The sequence below is a fragment of the Aquarana catesbeiana genome, linkage group LG09 (genome assembly GCF_042186555.1).
Source record: "Aquarana catesbeiana isolate 2022-GZ linkage group LG09, ASM4218655v1, whole genome shotgun sequence".
NCBI lineage: Eukaryota > Metazoa > Chordata > Amphibia > Anura > Ranidae > Aquarana > Aquarana catesbeiana.
This window is the reverse complement of record NC_133332.1, coordinates 201,549,498-201,573,331: the sequence shown is the minus strand read 5'-3', so window position 1 is coordinate 201,573,331 and position 23,834 is coordinate 201,549,498. Positions and strand designations below refer to the sequence as shown.

The 23,834-nt window shown below is 42.5% G+C and overlaps 1 protein-coding gene across 1 annotated transcript in view; it reads right to left on the bottom strand.

Annotated features, from left to right (window-relative positions):
• The window catches only part of C5 (complement C5), a 153,152-nt gene extending 129,533 nt beyond the window's left edge, over positions 1-23,619 (bottom strand). Inside the window, exons 1-5 of the mRNA XM_073599551.1 lie at positions 23,413-23,619; positions 11,697-11,889; positions 5,358-5,520; positions 2,348-2,418; positions 1,340-1,431 (exon numbers count right to left, since the gene is read on the bottom strand). Of these exons, the coding sequence (XP_073455652.1) occupies positions 1,340-1,431; positions 2,348-2,418; positions 5,358-5,520; positions 11,697-11,889; positions 23,413-23,480 (587 nt within the window). The 5' untranslated portion in view covers positions 23,481-23,619. The remainder of the gene's footprint in view (positions 1-1,339; positions 1,432-2,347; positions 2,419-5,357; positions 5,521-11,696; positions 11,890-23,412) is intronic.
• Between the last annotated feature and the right edge of the window lie 215 nt (positions 23,620-23,834).

Here is a 23,834-nt window from a genome sequence, read left to right as displayed (position 1 = left end):
CCTTTCTTCAGTCTGTGGCCCATTAGGGAGATTTCCCCTCACTTCCTGCCATGTGATGCAACAGGAAATGAGAGGAAATCTCTACAAAATTAATTTCCATCTTAGAGAGTTATCCTGGGAATATTTCTCCCCTTTAGGAGTATTTTACCTCAGCCCTTGCTCTGATGACAACTAAAAATGTTTGGATATTCCCTCACTTACAGTCTTGTGACCATTTTCACCAGGGCAGATAGAGAAGTCAATCTCCCAAGTGGCATCTCAGACATCAATAAAAACTCAGCAAAGAGTCTAACCCTTACCTCCTCCATCCAACACTAATTAAGCATTACCTTTACATACATTAAAAAAACACCAAAAATTACAAAGTGTAAGGAACAGAGTCATAACTGGTGGTGGGAACTTAGTGCTGAATGTCTCAAGGAACTAAAGGAAAGCAGTGCTTACCAAATCCACAACAGAGTGCCCCCTTCACCAGCTACTTATTGGGGATCATTAAACCCTATCAGCAGCAAGACCCCCATGTGCAACTTATATTCATAGGACATTGCCCTATTCATATGTGCTGGCAAAATAGCAAACTTGCGTGCGTGGTGAAGGACTACTGTTTGTAGGGTTCAATTAACACCATAAATAGTTTTGGGGGAGGGGGTGCCACACTGCCACCCAAGGCAGTTGGCCTTTTAAATAGCCACTTACACATCCCTTTAGTATGATATGATAGGAGCAGATTGTGACCAGTGTGCAGTGCGCACATGTAAAGAAATGGTAGTAATATTTTCTTAGATATACAGTGACAACCTTCACAGATAGTTTTTCCAAGCAAAGGCAGAGCATAGAAATTGGTAAAATAGGCAGAGGGCTCCAGGGGATAGCAACAGCAAATATGAGCTTGCATTTGATAACACCACAACAGGTTATGATGAAGTGGGCAAAAAGGAAGCAAAAAGCTGCCCACTGATGGGAAGCACAGGAAAGACATTTAAAAAGAATTTTCGGGTTTGGAGGTGGGGGTTTTTTTTTGGCCTACCTCTAAAAAATTGTCCAAAATTATACCTGTTTGTTGATCTAAAAGTTCAGAGGAGGAACATCCCATGTGTATGGGAACCTTTAACATAAAATGGCCAGTGTGGGAGAGCAGTAGACTGCTTTAACATCATAGCACAAGTAAAAAGAAATATTCATATCCCATTTTGTGCACAGATACAGGAATGTATGCACACTAGCTGGTAACCTTTTACGTGAAGGTAACCTGTTTATGTAGATTTACAGGTCTGATGAAAATATTTCTATAAAATTACATTTTTGAATCTTCCTGAGCAGATAATGCCAAAATAATCACCTGGGATTGGCCGGAATCTTGAAATCTGGGAATGAAATGACACCTGTGACATCATCTTGCGTTATTATGTCCATTTTGACTTTCTCGGGATCCTGTCAATTAAATTATAAACACAATCTATTTTAAAGGGAGTTTAACAGGTCAACATTCCATTATTCCACTCATTCTGTAAGGGCTAAACATATGGATATCGCTTCATTGATTTTAATGGATGCAAAACAACAGCAGCTTTTCTGAAGCATTTTAAGATCCTTTCAGCTCATTCTTGGGAAAAGTATGTGATATTTTAAGATTGCAAAGGGACTGTATAGTGGCTTTGTACATGGTTTCCATTTTTATTACAGTTTCATATATATATATATATATATATATCTATATCTATCTCTATCTATCTATCTATCTATCTATCTATCTATCTATCTATCTATCTATCTATCTATCTATCTATCTATCTATCTATCTATATATATATATATAATATTGCATATTATTATATTGCATTCTCCTTTTCAGCCAGTAGGTGAGCTTTAGGTCTATTTGGTAGAATCTCCCTATTGCTCCCTATTGTAGTAAAGTGCTTGTTGCTTACAGAGTTCACTAGCTCAAGATGAAATTCAGGAAAGAGTACTCTATTATTGGAAGCCCTTTTCTGAGGTTTCAGTCAGCCAAAGCCAGGAAGTATGTATCTATTTGTCTGTCTGTCTGTCTGTCTATCTATCTCTCTATCGTAACGTTTACTTTATTGGAAGTGCTGGCTGTAGCTTTAATGCTTTAGTAGGCTTCATCAGGTTTTAGCATTAGGTTTAAATATCACCTGCTGCACATCAGCAATGTGAATTGCACAGTGATGCAAACAAATGTCACCTCCATCTTCCCTTGCATGTTGCACTCATGTGCTCTTGCCGGTATTCCTGAGCCCCACTATGGAGGGGACTCTAGCAGGGCTCAAAGCTGTAATAATACTGCTTATACTCCAATGAGATGAATAAACACAACATAACAATTTACCGAGAAAGTCAGGGTGACCCGGCGGCGGGCTGGTCTCAGCTCCTCATCCATGGAATAGACCCGGATCTTTACTGTGAATATAAAAAAATAGACATTAAAGGGTATATCTGACTTGCACTATGGACCTGATTTACTAAAGTGACAAGTGAGGGAACATGAAACCAAGAGAACCTGCATGTATTTTAGAAAAACAGTAATAAGCTGTAGAAAATAGTAGAGCTTTTCTTTTTTGGTTGGATGCTTGAAGCAAACATGGGAATACTTTGTGTTCCTTCAGGCCATTTAACACTTTGGTAAATCTCTCACGTTTGAGGCATTATCTATGTAGTGTCCATCTAAAAGCATATTTAAATATAACAAAAGTTTAATGCATTACAGTTTACCAGTCCTGAGATGTAGTGGCTGCAGGGCTGTTAGAAATCACAGGTCCCTAACAGCCTACCTGACAGGGCCCCCCCTTCATAGCTGACAGTGACTGAGGACATAGATTTATCAATCCCTTTCTTTGCAGCCTCAGCGATACAGATTTATGAATGGGAAACGCTCTGAGGCTTCCTGCTCATTCACAAACTGAAGCATAGTAGACACTGTTTACTATGCTTCAGTGATGAATGGACACAGGAGTGATTAGTACTGATCGCTCACTGTGTTCATTCAGGAAAGGAAAGTGCCAGCAAATTACATATTTACTGGCCCCACTCTCTATCCTGAAACATCTCCCTTTGTGCCCGCAGTAGCTGCTGACGGGAGAGGAGGGAAGGCAGGGGGAAGGAGGAAAGGCAGGGGCCCGGACAGCAGATGGAAGGGGTAAATGTGCTAGGACCAATTCCCCTGCAGTGTAGCCGGAGGGAGAAAGAGGAATAGAAGCTGGCAGCACTGCAGGGGGAGGGAGAAGAGCAGCGGGTGCCTGGGCCCCCTTTTGAACTAATGGGGCCCCAACCCAGTATAGGAGGGCTGGCTGTACTGTCTTGTCAGCAGCCCTGGGTGGCTGCATTGATTTCTGTTTTTGAATAGTTTTTAATTCCTTTTTTTTCACTTGGTGATGCTGCCAATAACAATATTCCTGTCCTATTGTGAAAATGCTACTTACTGCACTGTATCTATGAAGGGGTAGCATTTTCACCCCAGGTCAGAAGGTGCTTTAGGTCTGCAGAGCACCTTAAGCCGGCCATAGATGGATCCAATCTCGGCCGGTCCCAGGGCATTGATGGAAATGGCACAGAGCACAGGTACCCCATGTGTAATGCAGTGACCCTATTCCAGGTGCCTAGCATAGCCCAAAAGAACCCATCCCGGGGGTAGTCCTCTCATGTGACCCACACTTGGTGCCTAAAGAGTTAATGCAAAAATATGGAGCAAATGTCCGTTTTCAACCCTACCACGACTGCACTTTTGGTGCCCAATGCGGGGCTATGCCTACTGCATACACCTGAAGACACCACTAAAGAGACCATGGCATTTGCTAGTTAGTTAGAACTTGTCCAGGCTTGCCCAGAAATCCTCCACATGAACAACACATCTCTGTTTCCTGATTGGCTCCTGCATAAGGCTCCATTTCCTGATTGGTGGATTTTCTGATAAGGGCGTATTGTCAGGGCTCAGCCCTTCCTTCTCTGAGCTGGCCGCTCAGCTGTCGGCTAATTGCCAGCTCCTATCTCTCCACAGTTACTCAGCTGTTGATGATATCCTGCTTGTCAGTCCTGCCTACTTAAGTCATCCAGTCCAGAGGATCTCTGCCTTCGCCTTGGTCAACATCACAAAAACTACCTCCTGCGATCCTGTTCAAGACTTGCTTTGCTGACATCCCTTCTGGCTCCAGATCCTGCTTGCTGTTCCTCTACATTGATCACTGAGTTCTGGCTTGGCTGACTATCCGTTCCGGTTACTGAACTTTGGCTATGTTTTGACTATGGTTGTTCTTTTTACTTTTATTATTAAACAAGTGTGATTTTAACTGTACTTCTGTCTCGGCCTGATTTCATAGTTTCTGACACATATATAGCAAACGCACCCAGAACAATCGACTACTGTCAAATGGGCTTGTTGGAAAACTTGGGTCCCCCCAAATATATATAACTATATATAGAACTCTGGCTTGGCTGACTATCCATATACCTTTCCCCAGAATGCACCATTGGCAATAAACTTCCCAGTAGTTGGCCAGGGAGATATGCATATTTATAACTCTGGTTATTCGATCTTCTTACACTATGGCCGGGGACACATCCCAGCTGAACAAAGAAGCAAACAATAACCAAAACTTAGGGAAATGAACAGAAAGCAGAACTATAAATTAAACTCAGGTTGATTACAATGCAGTAAACTAAACTTAATTAGTCACTTCTGCTTGGAGCAGGGTGTCTACACACCATAGGCGTGCACATGGGTGTGCCAGGTGTGCCTGAGCACACCCTAATCATGCTGTGCTGCGCAGATTCCCCCTGCTGCTTGTCTGCAGAGAAAGGGACTGAAGAATCTCTGTCCTCAGTCCCTTTCTCCATTTCAAAAGTGAGACATCAGATGTCTGTTTAAACCCCTGGTATTTCACCAAAGCCCCCCAATGGGGCTACTAAAAAATTTTAAAATAAATAAATAATAATAAAAAAATATATTGTAAAAAAGAATACAATTGTAAAAAAGTTATAATAAAAAAAATAATAAAAATGAACTACTGACACTGTCCACTGCTCTACTGACATCGTCCACTGCTCTACTGCCACATATATATATATATATATTTATACACACACGCATGTGTGTTTGAGCTTTGAGGTGCACACCCTAATGCCATAGGCTGCACACATCTATGCTACACACAGATCTGTAATGCGCACTTGCAGACTACCCAGTACAGTCAGTATATCAGTAAAGTATAATCACTAGGCAGAAAGTAAAGCCTACATATGAAATGAGCAAAAATGGCTGCCCTGTCTACATATACATAAAAATATAAGAGTACAGATTATTTAGGAGGTTCCCTCCAGGCGAGGGGAGCATTTCATGATGTTACCAGATTGGTCAGGCGTGTAGACAGCTTTGTCAGTCTGGATGAAAAGGAATCCATTCTCATAAATAACTGCCACTTTTTCCTCTTTGGTGAAAGATTTTGATTGTGCTTGAAGGTAGATATACTGCATTTCGCCATCTTTCCGCGGTAAATCTTTTGGCTTAATCTGCAGAAAACAAGAAATGGAAGTCAGCAAATGATATATATTCATAGTTGAATGAATATCTGTAATAGCCAAGTGCAACCGATCATTGAATTGTTCACACATTCACCTGACAGCTTGGCTAAAGTCCTATAATCCCCTCAGGTCACTTTAAAGAAGAAAATCTGTAAGGTGACCTTACACTGGATCCCATCCCCCTCAGTCCCGCTGTACTGTAGTCCCACAAACCTGCTCTGTCAGGGACAGGAAAGCTGCTTCACCGGTCCAGGGTTTTGAAATCCTCCTGCCTTTCTCTCCTCTCCTCGCAGGGCTGACAGCACAGGCTAGATGGGTTCTGATAGGTCAGCGCCGTTCGTGTGACAGTGCTGACCAATTAGAATGTCTCTTGTCCGCACACGCTGAGAGGTACGGAAAGGAGAATAAGCCACGGGATTTCGAATTCCCAGACCAGGTGAAGCGGCCTTTCGGTCCCTAACAGAGCAGGATCTCGGGACTACAGTACATCAGGACTGAAGGGGGGGGATGGGGAGGGGGACCAGTGTAAGGTCACCTTACAGATTTCCTATAAAGGTAAACTTAAAATTTAAAGAATATGTAAACTCAACATTTTATATCCCTGATATGTTCCTGCTGTACCATGTACTTGTATGAAAAAGTATAGTGGTCTCTTTGCATTGCTTCCTTTGTAAAATACTTGGTGTTCCTGCCAGTCCCCCTGCTTTCCCCCTGCTTTCCTATAAAAAAACTGACCACACTATGCATGAGAGCACAGTGTGGTCAATTCTCTAGCTGTGCTGAGAACTCTGCCTGCTCTCCTCCAATGATCAGACTTGTCCTGACATGCCCACCTGCACAGTCATTCACTGTGAAGGCCAGTGTACTGCTGTTTCTCATCCCCTAGCTCTCTGAGCTTCTTATGTAGCTGATGTAAAATAAAGGTGTGGCGCTAATAAGTTTAATAATTAAAAAATGATCAGGATGAAAAATCTGTGTGCAAGAAAAGTGTTTGAACATTAAGCGACACTGAGAACCTCCAAACAAAATATATGATGAAATATATATCAAGATGCAACAATGCGACTGAGCGTAAACTCGAAGTCACACAAATCTCATAAAAATGTGACGTGTAAACAAGTGAATGAATGCGAGGGTATACAAATGCTAATAGGAGTACTAGTGAAATAAATATATTTGAAAAATATATATAGATGTGCAACCCTTAAACACGAGTCATACACGATCAAATGGAGAGTTCAAATCCAATTAAAATGTGTTATGAATACACGTGATAAAACCGTAAACTTGCAAATTACAAATGATGCAAAAATGTAAAACTGTGATAAAATATCTAAAGTGCAAAGAGTGTAAATATCTACAAACACCAAAAAATTGTACATATGTTGATATATATAGAAAATCAGTGTTGCTAAGAAAAAAGTGAGTCCATATGTACGGAATTGTTGTGATCCCAAATCTTTTTATGCTTCTCAAGTGTCTCTAGGTAGCGAGCTGATATTCAGGTAAATGCCTTCACAGTGGTAGTATCAAACGGTAAGGAAAGATGCGGTACTCTTACCAGCAATGGTGGACTCACACGCCATAAGCGGCGAGTCAAAAACGCTTATGCCGCCACGCGGTATATGTAAGTCCCGTCCAAAACAATGAGATATTCCTGCCGGGAGAAGAACCTGGACATCTACTGGCTGGAGAGAGGTGTCCTGAGCCTGAACGCCCAGTTGTCTTGTTTACCGTCTCACTCTGAGGTGTCCATAAACTTCTCAATCAGAAGGCAATTCTCGGAATATAGAAGAAAAAAGACAGCCTCCACATAGTGTAAATCCAACCAAAGATATGGGATTTATTGAAAATGTATCTTCCAACATCCAGTAAAAAAGGTCATGACAATAAAAATTCGATTCAATTGAAGTGATAAAAAGCGTAGTAAAAAGTGGCTGGGGTGGGCAAATAAACCCTACGCGTTTTGTCCTCAAAGACTTCTGCTGGGGTATGTGCCACCGTGCCACCCTGCCACCACCACACTTATATATGAATGACAGAATAAAAAAACATAAAACACCTGATTCGGCTATGTGCAACCTGACTTCCGGGTTAATCAGCATGTGTATCAATTGCCGATCAAGTGATACGGTAATGAGCCAATGAAATGCAACCCATATTGACCCGCGACCAAGCCTCCATCTCTTTCCCCAATCAAACCCTCCCGGCTGTCAGGCGTATCACCTGCTCAACAGCCAATAAGATACTAGCAGTGAGTCACGTAGCGCTCACGTGACTGCCGCTGTGCCTCGACACAGTGCATGTCTGGAGCTCTATCATCACTGGGAACCGGAAGCAGGAACACGGTCATAGTAGAATTGGAACGCATATGCGCTTCAAATGTCTCAAAGGAAAGGGAAGTAAACACCAGTTCCATAAATTGGTAATAACATATGTACGATCTATGTTAAAACGTTGCAAAAGGTAATATATATATCTGGAAGTCAAAACGCACAAACCAGACAGCAATATAATAAACAGAAATAAAAATTCCAAAATAAAATCAATGTAATCCCACCAATTGTATAGCATAAGGAATATAGAATAAAAAGATAAAAAATCTTTTCTACAAGGAAATTTCTCTTCACTAAACACTAAATGGCTCATAAACAGTGTCTCTATAGAAATGAATCAGAGAGGCATGTCTAACTGACATATTTGACGCTGATCATGAAAGTGTAGGATCAGGAAGGTGCTTAGGAATGATGCAATACTAGGTCCCATCCTTCCAGAACAAGCAGGAGTAGTCTATAGGGGTGCCGTGTCTTTAAAAGGACAAATTGCACCCAATATAATAGATCCTCTCATTGTCCCCTCTTTTTTCCACAACATGAAAGGTTTCTTTCTATGTCGGAGATGCAATGTATGCAAACACAGTGCTTGCAGACCTGGAAAAATTGAAACCTTTGGATCAACTATTACTGGAAAGGAGTATCAGATGAAGCATTTTGTGACTTGCTCAACTAGGTATATTGTATACCTTATAACTTGTCCTTGTGGGAAGCAGTACGTGGACCGGACGATACGTACTTTTGCCATAAGGGTTAATCAACACATAAAAGCCATTAAGGGACGCACTAACCATAGCGTACCCAAACATTATTTATTTTGCCACAATCAAAATCCAATGGGGACCAAGTTTCAAATAATAGATAAATTTGTGCCCCATTGGAGAGGGGAGTCCAATGTTAGGGGTGTGTCTAAGCTCGAAACTTTTTGGATACACCAATTAAAATGTTACACACCACATGGACTTAACATTGACTGGGAAATCATTGTTTTCATCAATCAATCCTGATCCTACACTTTCATGATCACTTTTATTTCTTTCTTTTTTTTCTAGTGCTTGCTCAATCCAGTTTTGATGACATCCTGCCCTCTGTTAGGATCAGCGTCAAATATGCCAGTTAGACATGCCTTCTGATTCATTTCTATAGAGACACTGTTTATGAGCCATTTAGTGTTTAGTGAAGAGAAATTTCCTTGTAGAAAAGATTTTTTATCTTTTTATTCAATATTCCTTACGCTATATAATTGGTGGGATTACATTGATTTTATTTTGGAATTTTTATTTTTGTTTATTATATTGCTGTCTGGTTTGTGCGTTTTGACTTCCAGATATATATATTACCTTTTGCAACGTTGTAACATAGATCGTACATATGTTATTACCAATTTATGGAACTGGTGTTTACTTCCCTTTCCTTTGAGCCATTTGAAGCGCATATGCGTTCCAATCCTACTATGACCGTGTTCCTGCTTCCAGTTCCCAGTGATGATGGAGCTCCAGACATGCACTGTGTCGAGGCACAGCGGCAGTCACGTGAGCGCTACGTGACTCACTGCTAGTACCTTATTGGCTGTTGAGCAGGTGATACGCCTGACAGCCGGGAGTGTTTGATTGGGGAAAGAGATAGAGGCTTGGTCACGGGTCAATATGGGTTGCATTTCATTGGCTCATTACCGTATCACTTGATCGGCAATTGGTACGCACGCTGATTAACCCGGAAGTTAGGTTGCACATAGGCGAATCAGGTGTTTTATTTTTTTTATTTTGTTATTCATATATAAGCATGGTGGTGGCAGGGTGGCACATACCCCAGCAGAAGTCTTTGAGGACGAAACGTGTAGGGTTTATTTGCCCACCCCAGCCACTTTTTACTATGCTTTTTATCACTTCAAATTAATCGAATTTTTTTTGTCATGACCTTTTTTACTGGATGTTGGAAGATACATTTTCAATAAATCCCTTATCCTTTGTTGGATTTACACTATGTGGAGACTCTCTTTTTTCTTCTATATTCTGAGAATTGCCTTCTCATTGAGAGGTTTATGGACACCTCAGAGTGAGACGGTAAACAAGACAACCAGGCATTCAGGCTCAGGACACCTCTCTCCAGCCAGTAGATGTCCAGGTTCTCCTTCCAGCAGGAATATCTCATCGTTTTGGACCGGACTTACATCTACTGCGTGGCGGCATAAGCGCTTTTGACTCATCACTTATAGCGTGTGAGTCCACCATTGCTGGTAAGAGTACCTCATCTTTCCTTACCGTTTGATACTACCACTGTGAAGGCATTTACCTGAATATCAGCTCGCTACCTAGAGCCACTTGAGAAGCATAAAAAGATTTGAGATCACAACAATTCTGTACATATGGACTCACTTTTTTCTTAGCAACACTGATTTTCTATATATATTAACATATGTAAAATTTTTTGCTGTTTGTAGATATTTACACTCTTTGTACTTTAGATATTTTATCACTGTTTTACAATTTTGCATCATTTGTAATTTTCAAGTTTACGGATTTATCACGTGCATTCATAACACATTTAATTGGATTTGAACTCCCCATTTGATCGTGTATGACTCGTTGTGATTAAGGGTTACACATCTATATATATTTTTCAAATATATTTATTTCACTAGTACTCCTATTAGCATTTGTATACCCTCGCATTCATTCACTTGTTTACACGTCACATTTTTATGAGATTTGTGCATTGTTGCATCTTGATATATATTTCAACATATATTTTGTTTGGAGGTTCTGAGTGTCACTTAATGTTCAAACACTTTTCTTGCACACAGATTTTTCATGCTGATCATTTTTTAATTATTAGACTTATTAGCGCCACACCTTTATTTTACATCTCACTATACAATTTGTCTGATTGTTGTGTTGGCTGCTTATAATCCTAGGAGCTGGCGCGGTAATATCACCCTAATATTTGGACTCTTATGTAGCTGAGAACAGAGGGCATGTGATCACTTATAAAAAAGTGGAAACAAGTTATTTATAATGTTTTTTACAATTTTTTTATGTATTCACAAATGTTTTGCCATTTTTTTTCTATTTTAAACTGAATGATTTGTTTTACAAGGTGAGTGTTTATTTATACTTTAATTTGAGTATTATAAATACAAAAATACATTGCAGCAAGTTAAGCAGGATTTTCAAAATACTTCTGGCGTAGGGATTCATTCTTCTGTTGCATGATTCAATACAGTGTAACCTCTTAAAGAAGAGCTCCAGGCAAAAAAAATGTTCTCCCGTGCAGTAGGACAGTGCCCACACTGCATGGGTTAACAGCTTGTTTTCATCTAAGGGATTTCAGAGTGGAGATATAATTACCCAATCTGCTGATCCTCCAAGTGCAAGACCAGTCCCAGGCACTCCTGTCCCCCCTGCCCACTAGCTAGTCTTGTGAATAGACTAATCCTGATGTCATCATCATGCCCATAGACCGACTCTGGATTTGAGAAGGGCAGGAACAATGCACTGCTGGAAGTGGGGGGCATGGGTTTCTGGAGGATCGAAGGATGAGGTAAGTATAGTCATTCGACATAAGGACATAAGGAGCAGTTAATCCATGCAGTGCGGGCACAGCCCCACTGCATTGGAGAATTTTTCTTTTCGTGGGGTTATGCTTTAATCCTGTCTGTATGCCTCTTGTGTGGGTATTGCAGTGAGCTCAGAGACAGTGTGGCACTGGAATCAGGAAACACGCTGGCTGTATATTCACCACTTTAGAGCTTTTGGGAAGTTGGGGATACTAGCAACAACAAATGTGTTTAAATTAACTGAATCGGTTATAAAGAACAGAGCAGACACATACCTGAAGGTTGACCAGTCCTTGGAACTTGTTGGCTGGAGTCAGATCAATGCTCTGTACAGCATACGTGGTCCTTTTATCTGGGAAACTGAGCAATGAAATCTTTATTGGGAAATTTTCAGTTTGCCCAAAAGCCTGAATGACTACAGTTTCCTGTGCTCCAATTCTCCATAGTCGGGGCCCTGTCACCAGGTACCTACAGAGAAAACAGAATAATGTGCATGTGAACAAAAAATTAGGAGTGCGCTTCTGGGGCAAAGAAATTTTTCATGAAAAAGATAAGCGCATTCTAAATACTTTCAGGGGGTTCTCTGTGATTGCAGTCCTCAGCCGAGAGCAGTATGCTATCTGAGCCCTTATCTGTTACGTTTGCTATAATGGAGTGTTGTTGGGGGACATGCTGCAACCTATAAAGCTAAATAAATTTGTGTGGCAGGCAGCATTTCCTGTAACAATAAAAACAACTGTTACATGTCATCCATCTTAGCACAGCATATCTAAGATAAGGGCCAGTAATGACACTAGTATTAATCATAAAGGACAATGGAATTCTGTGGACCGTGTGGTCACAGCAACTAAACACATTGATGCCATGCCCAATTAGAAATAACGAGGCCACACAGAAAAATGTATTCTGGCGCACTGACTCTCCGAAGCCCTAACACAGAGACGCAGGCTATTCTAAAACAAGGACAAACAAAACATGTTACCAATGGATTCATTTATAGAAATCTGATAGAGATGCCTAAACTGCAAGGGAGAGCTGGGCAAAAGAGCAGACAGTTAACCAACTTTTTCCTAAATTGATAACAGTGAACATCCAGCTGCATAGCTCCCAACTGTCCCTGATTTCTAGGGACTTTCCCTGATTTTGAACAAAGTCCCTCTGTCCCTCTTTCCTCCGCATTTGTCCCTCATTTTGATCTGATCTATATAGTTGTACAGTATATAAAATGCTCTACTTATCCATACATCCCAACATTTGAACTTTGGAATGAGGGACACTTAGTAGAGGAAGGAATTAGTGGCGCACTGTGCACGCCGTGGTAAGGTGTGGTTGTGGCCAAACACTTAACAGTGGGAGGGGCTTAAGGAGTGTAGTGGACAGGGATGGCAGAGGAGAAGGGTCTGCAGGGCAGTGTACGGGGGTCAGCAGGGTAGAGGAGGGACATCACAAGGGCAGAGGATAGGGGGTCAATAGGGGAGTGTAAAGCAGTCAGCAGGATGGAAGACAGTGGGTCAGTATGGCAGGGTACAGGGGTCAGGACAGAGGACAAGGAGTCTGTAGGGCGGCTACAGGGGTCAGCAGAATGGAAGACATGGGGTCAGTAGGACAGGGTACAGGGGTCAGCAGGATGAAAAACAGGGGGTCAGTAGGGCAGGGTACAGGGGTCAGGACAGAGGACAGGGAGTCAGTAGGGCAGGTACAGGGGTCAGCAGGACGGAAGACAGGGGGTCAGTAGAGCAGGGTACAGGGGCAGCAGGATGGAAGACGGGTGGTCAGTAGGGTAGCATACAGGGGTCATCAGGAAAGAAGACAGGGGGTCAGCAGGGCAGGGTACAGGGGTCAGCAAGATGAAGGAAAGGGGGATCAGTAGGGCAGGGTACAGGGGTCAGCAGGACATAAAACAGGGGGTCAGTAGGGAAGGGTACAGGGGTCAGCAGGATGGAGGACCAGGGGTCAGTAAGGCAGGGTACAGGGGTCAGGACGGAGGACCAGGGGTCAGTAGAGCAGGGTACAGGGATCAGCAGGACTAATAATAAAAGTAAAAAGAACAAACATAGTCAAAACATAGCCAAAGTTCAGTAACCAGAACGGATAGTCAGCCAAGCCAGAAGTCAGGGATCAATGTAGTGGAACAGCAAGCAGGATCTGGAGCCAGAAGGGGTGTCAGCAAAGCAAGTCTTTAAACAGGAACGCAGGAGATAGGCTCTGTGATGTTGACCAAGGCGAAGGCAGAGATCCTTTGGGCTGGACGGCTTAAGTAGGCAGGACTGACGAGCAGGATATCATCAACAGCTGAGTAACTGTGGGGCGATAGGAGCTGGCAATTAGCCGACAGGTGGCGGCCAGCTATGAGAAGGAAGGGCTGAGTTTACAATAGAGATTGTTCTCTCTTAGTTTCTGAAGCACTTGACAGACATCTGTGTGGTGGCTCTCCAGAGACTTGGAAAATATGAGGATATCATCGAGATAAACCACCACACATAACGGCAACAACTCAGAGGACATTGTTAATAAATTCCTGGAAAACTGCCGAAGCGTTACAAAGGCCAAAAGGCATTACAAGGTACTCATAATGGCCTGTTCTGGTATTAAACACTGTTTTCCACTCATCACCCTCCTTATTCCTCACGAGATTGTATGCCCCTCTCAAATCAAGCTTTGTGAAAACCGTTGCTCCCTTGAGGCGGTCAAAAAAACTCTGAATTCAACAGAATCATATAGGCATTCTTAATTGTGAAACGATTGAGACCCCTATAATCAATACAAGGTCTCAGTGAACCACTCTTCTTTACAATGAAGAAAGCAGCGCCAGCAGGAGACGAGGATTTGCGGATGAAACCTTGAGAAAGTGTGTCTGCAACAAACTCCTCCATGGCCTTATCCTCCAAGACCGACAAAGGGTAAACCCGGCCACGAGGGGGTATGGCACAAGGTTGAAGGTCAATTGCACAATCATACAGCCGGTGTGGAGGCAAACTACCGGCTTGACCTTTGTGAAAGGTATCGCTAAAATCGCAGTACTCCTCCGGCAGGGAGGAGAGTGAAGAGGTACACAGGACCTTGGCTACCTTCTGGAAGCATGTCTTACTGCATTGTGGCGACCAGGAGAGAACCTCAGCACGCAGGCAATCAAAAGAGGGGTTGTGCCTCTGTAATCAAGGATAACCAATAACCAGCGGAAACTTAGGTGAGGAAATAACTTGGAATTGGATTATCTCATGGTGAAGAGCCCCTACGACCATGGACAACGGAACTGTCTCATGAGTCACATGGGCAGGCTGTAGAGGACTCCCGTCAAGAGCCTCAATGGCAAGTAGAGTGTCACGCAACTGCAGCGGAATCGAGTGCTTTGATACAAAGGCAGCATCAATGAACAAGCCTGCAGCCCCAGAGTCGATTAGAGCCTGTATCTCGATGGACGACTCAGCCCAAGAAAGGGTGACCGAAACCAGGGGCTTATCCTTCTGGATAACTGGGGATGAAACAACGTCACCTAAGGGCTGTCTGTGACAGGACCTCAAGGTTCGGGTGTTTCCTGGACGGGTAGGACAAGACTTCAAAAAGTGACCTGCCTGACCACAATAAAAGGCACAATCTCTCCCACCTCTTAAAGGTTCTCTCATTTGCAGAGAGACACATGAAACACAAGTGCATGGGTTCACCTTCACTGACCGACTCGGTACCAGGAGGCATGGGAGGTGAGGGAGGCACGAGTGGGACTGCAAAGCTCGGAGACCTACGTACAGGAGGCTTCCGCAAGTGCTCCTTAAAAGAGAGTTTTTCTCTGAGTCTGAAATCAATGAGGATGGCAAACGTGATCAACTTCTCCAGCTCAGTAGGTATATCTCGGGCTGCAAATAATACGAATGAAGAGGGGTAGTGGCGCTTCCTAGTTTGGGTAAGGGTGCCAGGTGGTGAGAAAATTAAAAATTTTTATGTTAATGCTCAGTGAGCTGTGAATACGTGACTAATAAACAGGCTGTTTTTCACTTAGCGAGATGATCCTGCCAGAAACATGACTCATCTTTAATCAGTGAGTGTTTCCTACTAGTAAATATACCTTAATGTGCAAGTCTCTAAGTGTATGCTAGATTACTAGCTCCAAGTTACCCGTCCTATATATTAATACTGGTATAGACCTTAATAAAGCACATAACCTCAATTATAAACCATATGGAAAAAAATATATATATGCAGTGAGAACATATGCAATAAAAAATATATATAAACAAGTATTTTTATGAGTGCATAAAGACTTAGTGATAGTCCATAATTATATGTAGAACCCCCCTCGGGGTTAATATCCCAAATTAGTGAATGCGAGTATTCCAACAGGTCTTGCTGCACCTGTGTGTAGCTAATAGTTCATCAGGTAGATTGAATTTCCATTCATAATAGTTGACATAAACACGGTGACTGTGAGTGTTCAAAAAATTTGGTGACTGTGAGTGTTCAAAAAATTCCACTTGTGACTTCGTGCTCCCCCTCAAGTGTCCCCACTCACCAGATCCCCTCGCCCCCACGGGGGCAATGCGCTTATCTTTAGGCCCACCACGGTTGCTCCACCGGTCTCATCCAGAGGTCTGGGGTAATTCACCTTCCTGTAGATGTTATCTCTGTGGTTGGCTCCTCATAGAGGAAAAAAGATATAGGCTCCCATAGTGTAGTAAAAACGCTGGGTTTTATTTGAGACACAACAACTTGATCCAAACGATAACAGCTTTTAAAAAGTATGTATAAAAATATATATTTTTATAAAATTCCTGGATAGCCTAAATGTATCTCACAGGCTGCACACAGTGCCGCTGGTAGTAATGGGCAGATGTGTCGGCTAGCACAGCAAGGGACGCTGAGTGTGTGTTTGTGGAATCAGCAGCAGCGCGCTGCGTTCCACCTGCGTTCCAGCTGTCTCTACCAGGAAGTGACGTAGCGTGCGTGGCGCCATCGTAATCATATCATATCATATCTCGGGCTGCCATCTCATCCTTGATGGTATCCGAGAGACCATGAGAAAAAGCAGCCACGAGGGTCTCATTGTCCACACATCCTCTGCTGCCAGATTACAGAAATCAATGGCGTAGTCGGCAACAGTTCTTGTACTCTGTTCGATGGACATGAGGTACTTGGCAGCAGAAGCGGAGCGTGCAGGAACGTTAAATACCCTTTTAAACAAAGCCACAAACTCAGGGTAACTCAAGACAACAGGTTTTTGTGTCTCCCTTAGAGGGTTTTCCCAGGCCAAGGCTCTCTCAGAAAGCAAAGATATCACGAAACCTACTTTGCTTCTGTCCGTGGAAAACGCCTGAGGCAGCTTCTCAAAGTATATCTCAACCTGGTTAAGAAAACCTCTACATTGGACTGGATCGCCCCCAAATCGCTGGGGAAGCAGAGCGGAACCAGACATACCTCTTATAGAGGTAATACTTGAGGCAGGTGCCTGCACAGAGACTGGAACATCAGCAGGGACAGCCTGCAAGATAGGTTGTACCGGGGCGGCAACAGTGGGAGATTCCTGGTGAGCCGTGCGACTCAGGAGCGTTTGTAACGCCATGGCAAACTGATCCATGCGGTGATCCAGTTCATCCAATCTGGAAAAAATATTACCAACAAGTGGATTGAATGCATCCTCTGAATGCATGGCCTTCGTCTACTGTCAGAAACCATAGACCGAGACAGAAGTACAGTTAAATCACACTTGTTTAATAATAAAAGGTAGTCAAAACATCGCCAAAGTTCAGTAACCAGAATGGATAGTCAGCCAAGCCAGAAGTCTGGGATCAATGAAGTGGAACAGCAAGCAGGATCTGGAGCCAGAAGGATGTCAGCAGAGCAAGTCTTTAAACAGGAACGCAGGAGATGTTGACAGAGGCTCTGTGATGTTGACCAAGGTGAAGGCAGAGATCCTTTGGGCTGGACGGGCTTAAGTAGGCAGGACTGACGAGGATATCATCAACAGCTGAGTAACTGTGGAGAGATAGGAGCTGACAATGAGCTGACAGGTGAGCGGCCAGCTCAGAGAAGGAAGGGCTGAGTCCAGCCCTGACATACACCCAGTCAAGTTAAGCTAGCCATAAAGAATTCTTCCCATCCGGCTGGCTGAAAAAAATCCATAGATTCTCCCATCCATGCTAAACAGTGCAGATGTTTAGCCTACCGCTGCTGGCTATTCAGCCAACACAGCTGCCAGAATACCCAGACAGTGACTGCAGCTGATTACCTGAAATCTCTATTCAGCTGCCTTTTATCCACCTGGCCCCATCAATTTCTCATTTGAAATTTGTGGATCTGGGTCTTGTTGGTATGGCCACTGAGAGGGAAAGTGGAATAGCCATTTTGTTTATCAAACATTTATTTCTGATTAAGTAGATATATTGGATATATATTTACATTTATATTTATATTTTGTCCAGCTGGGAAGATTGCTATCTCGGTCTTTGAAGACACATTCCCCCTAAGAGCCACTGGAAGTGACAAGCCTATGTGAACAACTATTCGCATCCCAGTGAGTTTCACCAGAGATACAGATGGAACTTCAAAGAAATATTGGATAGCTAGGTCCTATCCATTGAAGAACATATAAATTGAATTACAGTTAGAGCAATACTGAATCCAACACCATGTATTATGCTGCTCTCTCTGCACATAGGTCTAACTACATGCTTGTATAATAAATACATTCACTTTTCAATTTGGTATCAGCAGTCAAAATTTTACTGAAACCCATGAGTTTTGGGGTATCCCCTTCACCACTCATAGCTCGAATTTTGGACAGTTCACAGGAATCGCCTGATTCCTGTTGTATGGCCATCCTAAATCAGAACCCTCATTGAAGGTAAACAGTCTCTGTGTAAACAGATTACGATTGATTTACCTGAACAGTGGGCAGAGTTCACTTTTCACAATACAAAACAATCTTTCCCTGCAATACTTGCATTCTTTTGCTGTGGGCCACTCAACCCCCCCACCTACGCTAAAAATTACCCCACTCGGAGATCGCTTTGCTTGGCTTTCACATCTGGGAGGTCCTCAGAGTCAGGTTGGGATTGGGATTGGTTTTGGGATTGTAACCTCAGGCTTGTTTCCAACATTTGGCAACAAGTGGAGACTGCTCCAACTTGCTGCCTTCCTGATCTAGTTCAAACAATAAAAGGGAAAAAAATTATACCAGCCTATATACACAATCCTATACCCACAGTTAATCCAGAGAAAGGCAAATTAAAACCCCAGCAAAATATGATCCAATTTTGCTCCTCAGGGGAAGAAATTCCTTTCTGATCCCCCAAGAGACAATCGGATAGTCCCTGGATCAATTTTACCTATACATTTTATATTATGTACATTTAGGAAAGAATCCAGACCATTCTTAAAGAAATCTACTGAGCTGGACAGAACCAGCTCTTGAGGGCTCTCACTGTGAAACTTTGGCTCTACAGCTCTCACTGTGAAGAAGCCTTTCCGTTTTTGGAGCATATATTGAATCGTTTTTCCTCCAGGAGTAAAGAGTGCCCCCTTTTCCTCTGTGAGGACCTTAAAGTGAATAACTCAACACCAAGTTCACTATATGGACCACTTATGTATTTATATATGTTGATCATCCCCCTTAATCTCTTTTCAAGATAGAGGGGAGGGAGCAAACAAGCTGAGCTTTCCCTTTTGGGTGGAGCTCCGCTTTAAACAAACAGGTCTATAATTACTTGGTAAAGACTTCGATCCCTTTTTAAATATAGGAACCACATTGGTCTTATGCCAACCCAGGGATATTATGCCAGTCATTAAAAAGTCCCTATAAATTAGAAACAATGGCTTTGAAATGACAGAGCTCAATTTTTTAAGGATCCGTGGGTGGATGCCATCTGGTCCAGGTGCTCTATTCACCTTTATTTTGTCTAAATATTTCTGAACTATAATCAATTTTAGCCATAGTTGTACATTTGGGGCTATGCCAATATTATCCCCATTATGGACATGTGCTCCCCCCTGCTCCTTTATATACACAGAGCTGAAGAAGGTATTTAATAAATTTACCTTCCCTTTGTCCCCAATCGCCCACTTCAGACTTTTGTAAATGGCCTACATGCTCAGACCTGACCTTTTTACTATTAATACAGTGCCTTCAAAAAGTATTCATACCCCTTGACATTTTCCACATTTTGTCATGTTACAAACAAAAAGGTAAAAAAAAATTGGGGGGGGGGGGGGATTTTATGTGATAGACCAACACAAAGCGGCACATAATTGTGAAGTCAAAGAAAAATGATAAATGGTTTTCAAAATTTTTTACAAATAAATATCTGAAAAGTGTGGTGTGCATTTGTATTCAGCCCCCGAGTCAATACTTTGTAGAACCACCTTTCAGTGCAATTACAGCTGCAAGTCTTTTTGGGTATGTCTCTACTAGCTTTGCACATCTAGGAGAGTGAAATATTTGCCCATTCTTCTTTGCAAAATAGGTCAAGCTCTGTCAGATTGGATGAAGAGCATCCATGAACAGCAATTTTCAAGTCTTGCCACCGATTCTCACTTAGATTTAGGTTTAGACTTTGACTGGGCCATTCTAACACATGAATATGCTTTGATCTAAACCATTCCATTGTAGCTCAGGCTGTGTTGTCCTGCTGGAAGGTGAACCTCCGCCCCAGTCTCAGGTCTTTTGCAGACTCTAAACAGGCTTTCTTCTAAGATTGCCCTGTATTTGGCTCCATCCATCTTCCCATCAACTCTGACCAGCTTCCCTGTCCCTGCTGAAAAAAAGCATCCCACAACATGATGCTGCCACCACCATGTTTCACACTGGGGATGGTGTGTTCAGGGTGATGTGCAGTGTTAGTTTTCTGCAACACATAGCGTTTTGCTTTTAGGCCAAAAAATTCAAATTTGGTCTCATCTGACCAGAGCACCTTCTTCCACATGTTTGCTGTGTCCCCCACATGGCTTCTCGCAAACTGCAAACAGGACTTCTTATGGCTTTCTTTCAACAATGACTTTCTTCTTGCCACTCTTCCATAAAGGCCAAATTTGTGGAGTGGATGAATAATAGTTGTACTGTGGACTGATTCTCCCACCTGAGCTCTGGATCTCTGCAGCACCTTCAGAGTTACCATGGGCCTCTTGGCTGCGTCTCTAAATAATGCTCTTCTTGCCCGGCCTGTCAGTTTAGGTGGACGGCCATGTCTTGGTAGGTTTGCAGTTGTGCCATACTCTTTCCATTTTTGGATGATGGATTGAACAGTGCTTCGTGAGATGTTCAAAGCTTGGGATATTTTTTTTATAACCCTACCTTGCCTTAAACTTCTCCACAACCTTAAAGAATGAGGAAGGACATCTGGTTACAAAGGATGGGGAGATGGCGAAGGTATTGATTTTATTCTTCTCCTCATTCTGCACAAGGGAATCGGGGGGCTTCAGTAACCAAAACTGCAGTGTTTATCCTCATGACACATCACAGGAAGCATGGTTAACAGAGAATAGAATTCAAATTAGACTTGGGAAACTTAAAACATTAATAAATCACCGGGACCAGATGGCTTGCACCCGAGGGTACTTAGGGAACTCGGTCAAGTAATTGCCAGACCATTGTTCCTAATTGGAGAAAAGCAAATGTAGCACCAATATTTAAAAAGGGCCTAAAATACATCCCTGGAAATTACAGACCAGTTCGCCTAACATCAATAGTATGCAAGCTCTTGGAGGGGATGATAAGGGACTATATGCAAGATTTTAGTAATGAAAACGGTAGCGTTAGCAGTAATCAGCATGGATTCATCAAGAATCGTTCTTGCCAAACCAATCTATTAATCTTCTATGGAGGAGGTGAGTTGCCATCTAGATAAAGAAAGGCCCGTAGATGTGGTGTATCTGGATTTTGCATTTGACACAGTTCCCCATAAACTTTACCGTACAAAATAAGGTCCGTTGGCATGGACCATAGGGTGAGTACATAGATTGAAAACTGGCTACAATGGCGAGTTCAGAGGGTGGTGATAAATGGGGAGTACTCAGAATGGTCAGGGGTGGGTAGTGGGGTCCCCCAGGGTTCTGTGCTGGGACCAATCCTATTTAATTTGTTCATAAACGACCTGGAGGATGGGGTAAACAGTTCAATCTCTGTATTTGCGGACAATTACAGCAAAATTACAGTACAGTTCAATACAGAAAGGATAGGAGGGCCCTGCTCGTAGAGCTTACATTCTAAAGGGAGGGGGTGTTTTTTATATGAACATTAGTAATACGTTTTGCATGGTTTGAGATTACCAGGTCCAGCTTAATGGACAAGAAGAGCTGACTCCTATCAACTCCTTACCAACAGCCCTGTGACCCCATAAAAATGACCCTGGTTACTACATTGCACACAATCCAAACAGCCTGGAGGGGCAATCTGTACCAAGACAGCTGGGAGGACGGGTCTCAAAACAAGCAATGCATGCATTCATTTTAACCTAAACTGTTTTTTAAATGCTGCTCCTGCCTGGGCAAATCATCAAGGCAGGACTAGCATTGCAGTCACTAAATAAAATTAGTTTTCAGTTATGACCAATAGTACTGTACAAACTATTTTTCTATAGATCAGATGGAATCTTGCAGCTTATTATTGCCACAATGCTCTTTTTAAGTTATAGAAAATCAGCATTTAAAATAAAATAAAAAATTAGAATCCAGTTTCATAAGCATAATTTGGCATGCACTGATATCAGCTATAGGAGTCAATAAAAGATAAAAAAAATAGTTTAGTATGCAGGAAAAGTATAATTGCGAATATTCCCAAGCATGGCCTTCACTGTGTGGAAGCATTTCCATGTATTCCCACTGAAGCTTTGAGCAGAGCTCCTACTGTCATACAGCCACCAACCAGGGATCACTGTAAAGCAACAGATGGGGGGACTTGAGGCTAAAATGAGTGCACAAAGAATCTGGTGCAGCTATGCATAGTAACCAAACTTCTACCTTTGCCTTCACACACTTGTGCAACTTGTCATGCAACTTTGGACATCAAAGTCGCATGATAAGTCGAAGTCCATTTTTTTCAATGGCATCTGTTCAAATCTTTGTGTCTTAAAGTTGCAGTGACTTTGAAAAGGTGCCTGCACTACTTTGACTGCACGACTTTGACTTTGGTTCAGAGAATGTAAAGTGGGATCAAAGTCACACCATAAGTCGCTCACCAAAGTCACCCTGGAAATTATGCGACTTTGGAGACGCACTAAAGTTAATGGAGCCTTAAACCTAGAAGCTGATTGGTTACTATGTACAGTTGCACCAGATTCTGTGTGCACCAGTTTTAGTAAATCTCCTCCTAAGAGTCCTTCTCATAGTGATAACATTTTAATAAACCTTCATTATTAAACAACAACCATTGTACATGCAGATAATATACATCTGCTGCCCACAATAACAACCTGGCATACCGCATTGGTGGTATACCCCATACCTATGGGTGGATTTCCCTGATTTGATCTATGGATGGTTACCTCTGACTTTTATAGATGGATACCACTGACCTATAGAAGGATACATCTGAACTAGGAGTATATGCCTCAGACCTATAGATGAATGTCCCTGACATGTGGATGAATACCCTTAATCCATGGACTGATACCCCTACCTATGGATGGATACAAATGAATGATTGGTGGATACCTATGACTTAAGTGTGAATATTACTAATCTATGGATGGATACCCCTGACCTACAAATGGACAACCCTGAATGATGGAAGGATACTCCTGTGTGGATATTGATGACTTGTGGATGGATACCCCAAAACTATGGATGGATACTAGTAACGGATGAGAGGATACTTCTAACCTATGTGTGGATACCCCTCACCTATGGGTGGATACTCCTGACTTATGAATGATACCTATGATAGATGGCTAGATACCCCCCCCCCCCCTCCTCATCTATGGGTCTGCTAAGGCTACAGCTACAGATACACTGAAATCATGGGCCCTAAACAATGAGACTATAACAACTTAAGGTGAAATTTTGGCTTACGTTTGCTCTTGGCTTTGGCTCCTTCCACACACAGCGATGAGGAAAGCGATTTGTAGTAGAATCATCATGGACGGAGATCAGCAATATTTCAACATGAGTGAACTATAATTCCTATAACTCCAGGTGTAGGCTGAAGCAGATGCCTGTTGGTTGTCACACTGTCCAGCACCTTTGTTACACTGGCCTTCCTATACTGATACTTTGCCCTCCAGCTTCATGTTTGCCTGACCAGGTTAAAGCCAGCCTTTTGTTTGTCACTTCATTGATTGATGGCATTGGACAGTATATCCTGTTTGTCTTTCTTTAGAGTGAAGAAAGATCTTACCATCCTCCTTGACACCTTCATCCTCAGCCAAGAAAACAGTCTTCCTTTATTTTCCAACACTTGGTGCAAAAAACAAAAACAAGTTTGTACAAGTGTG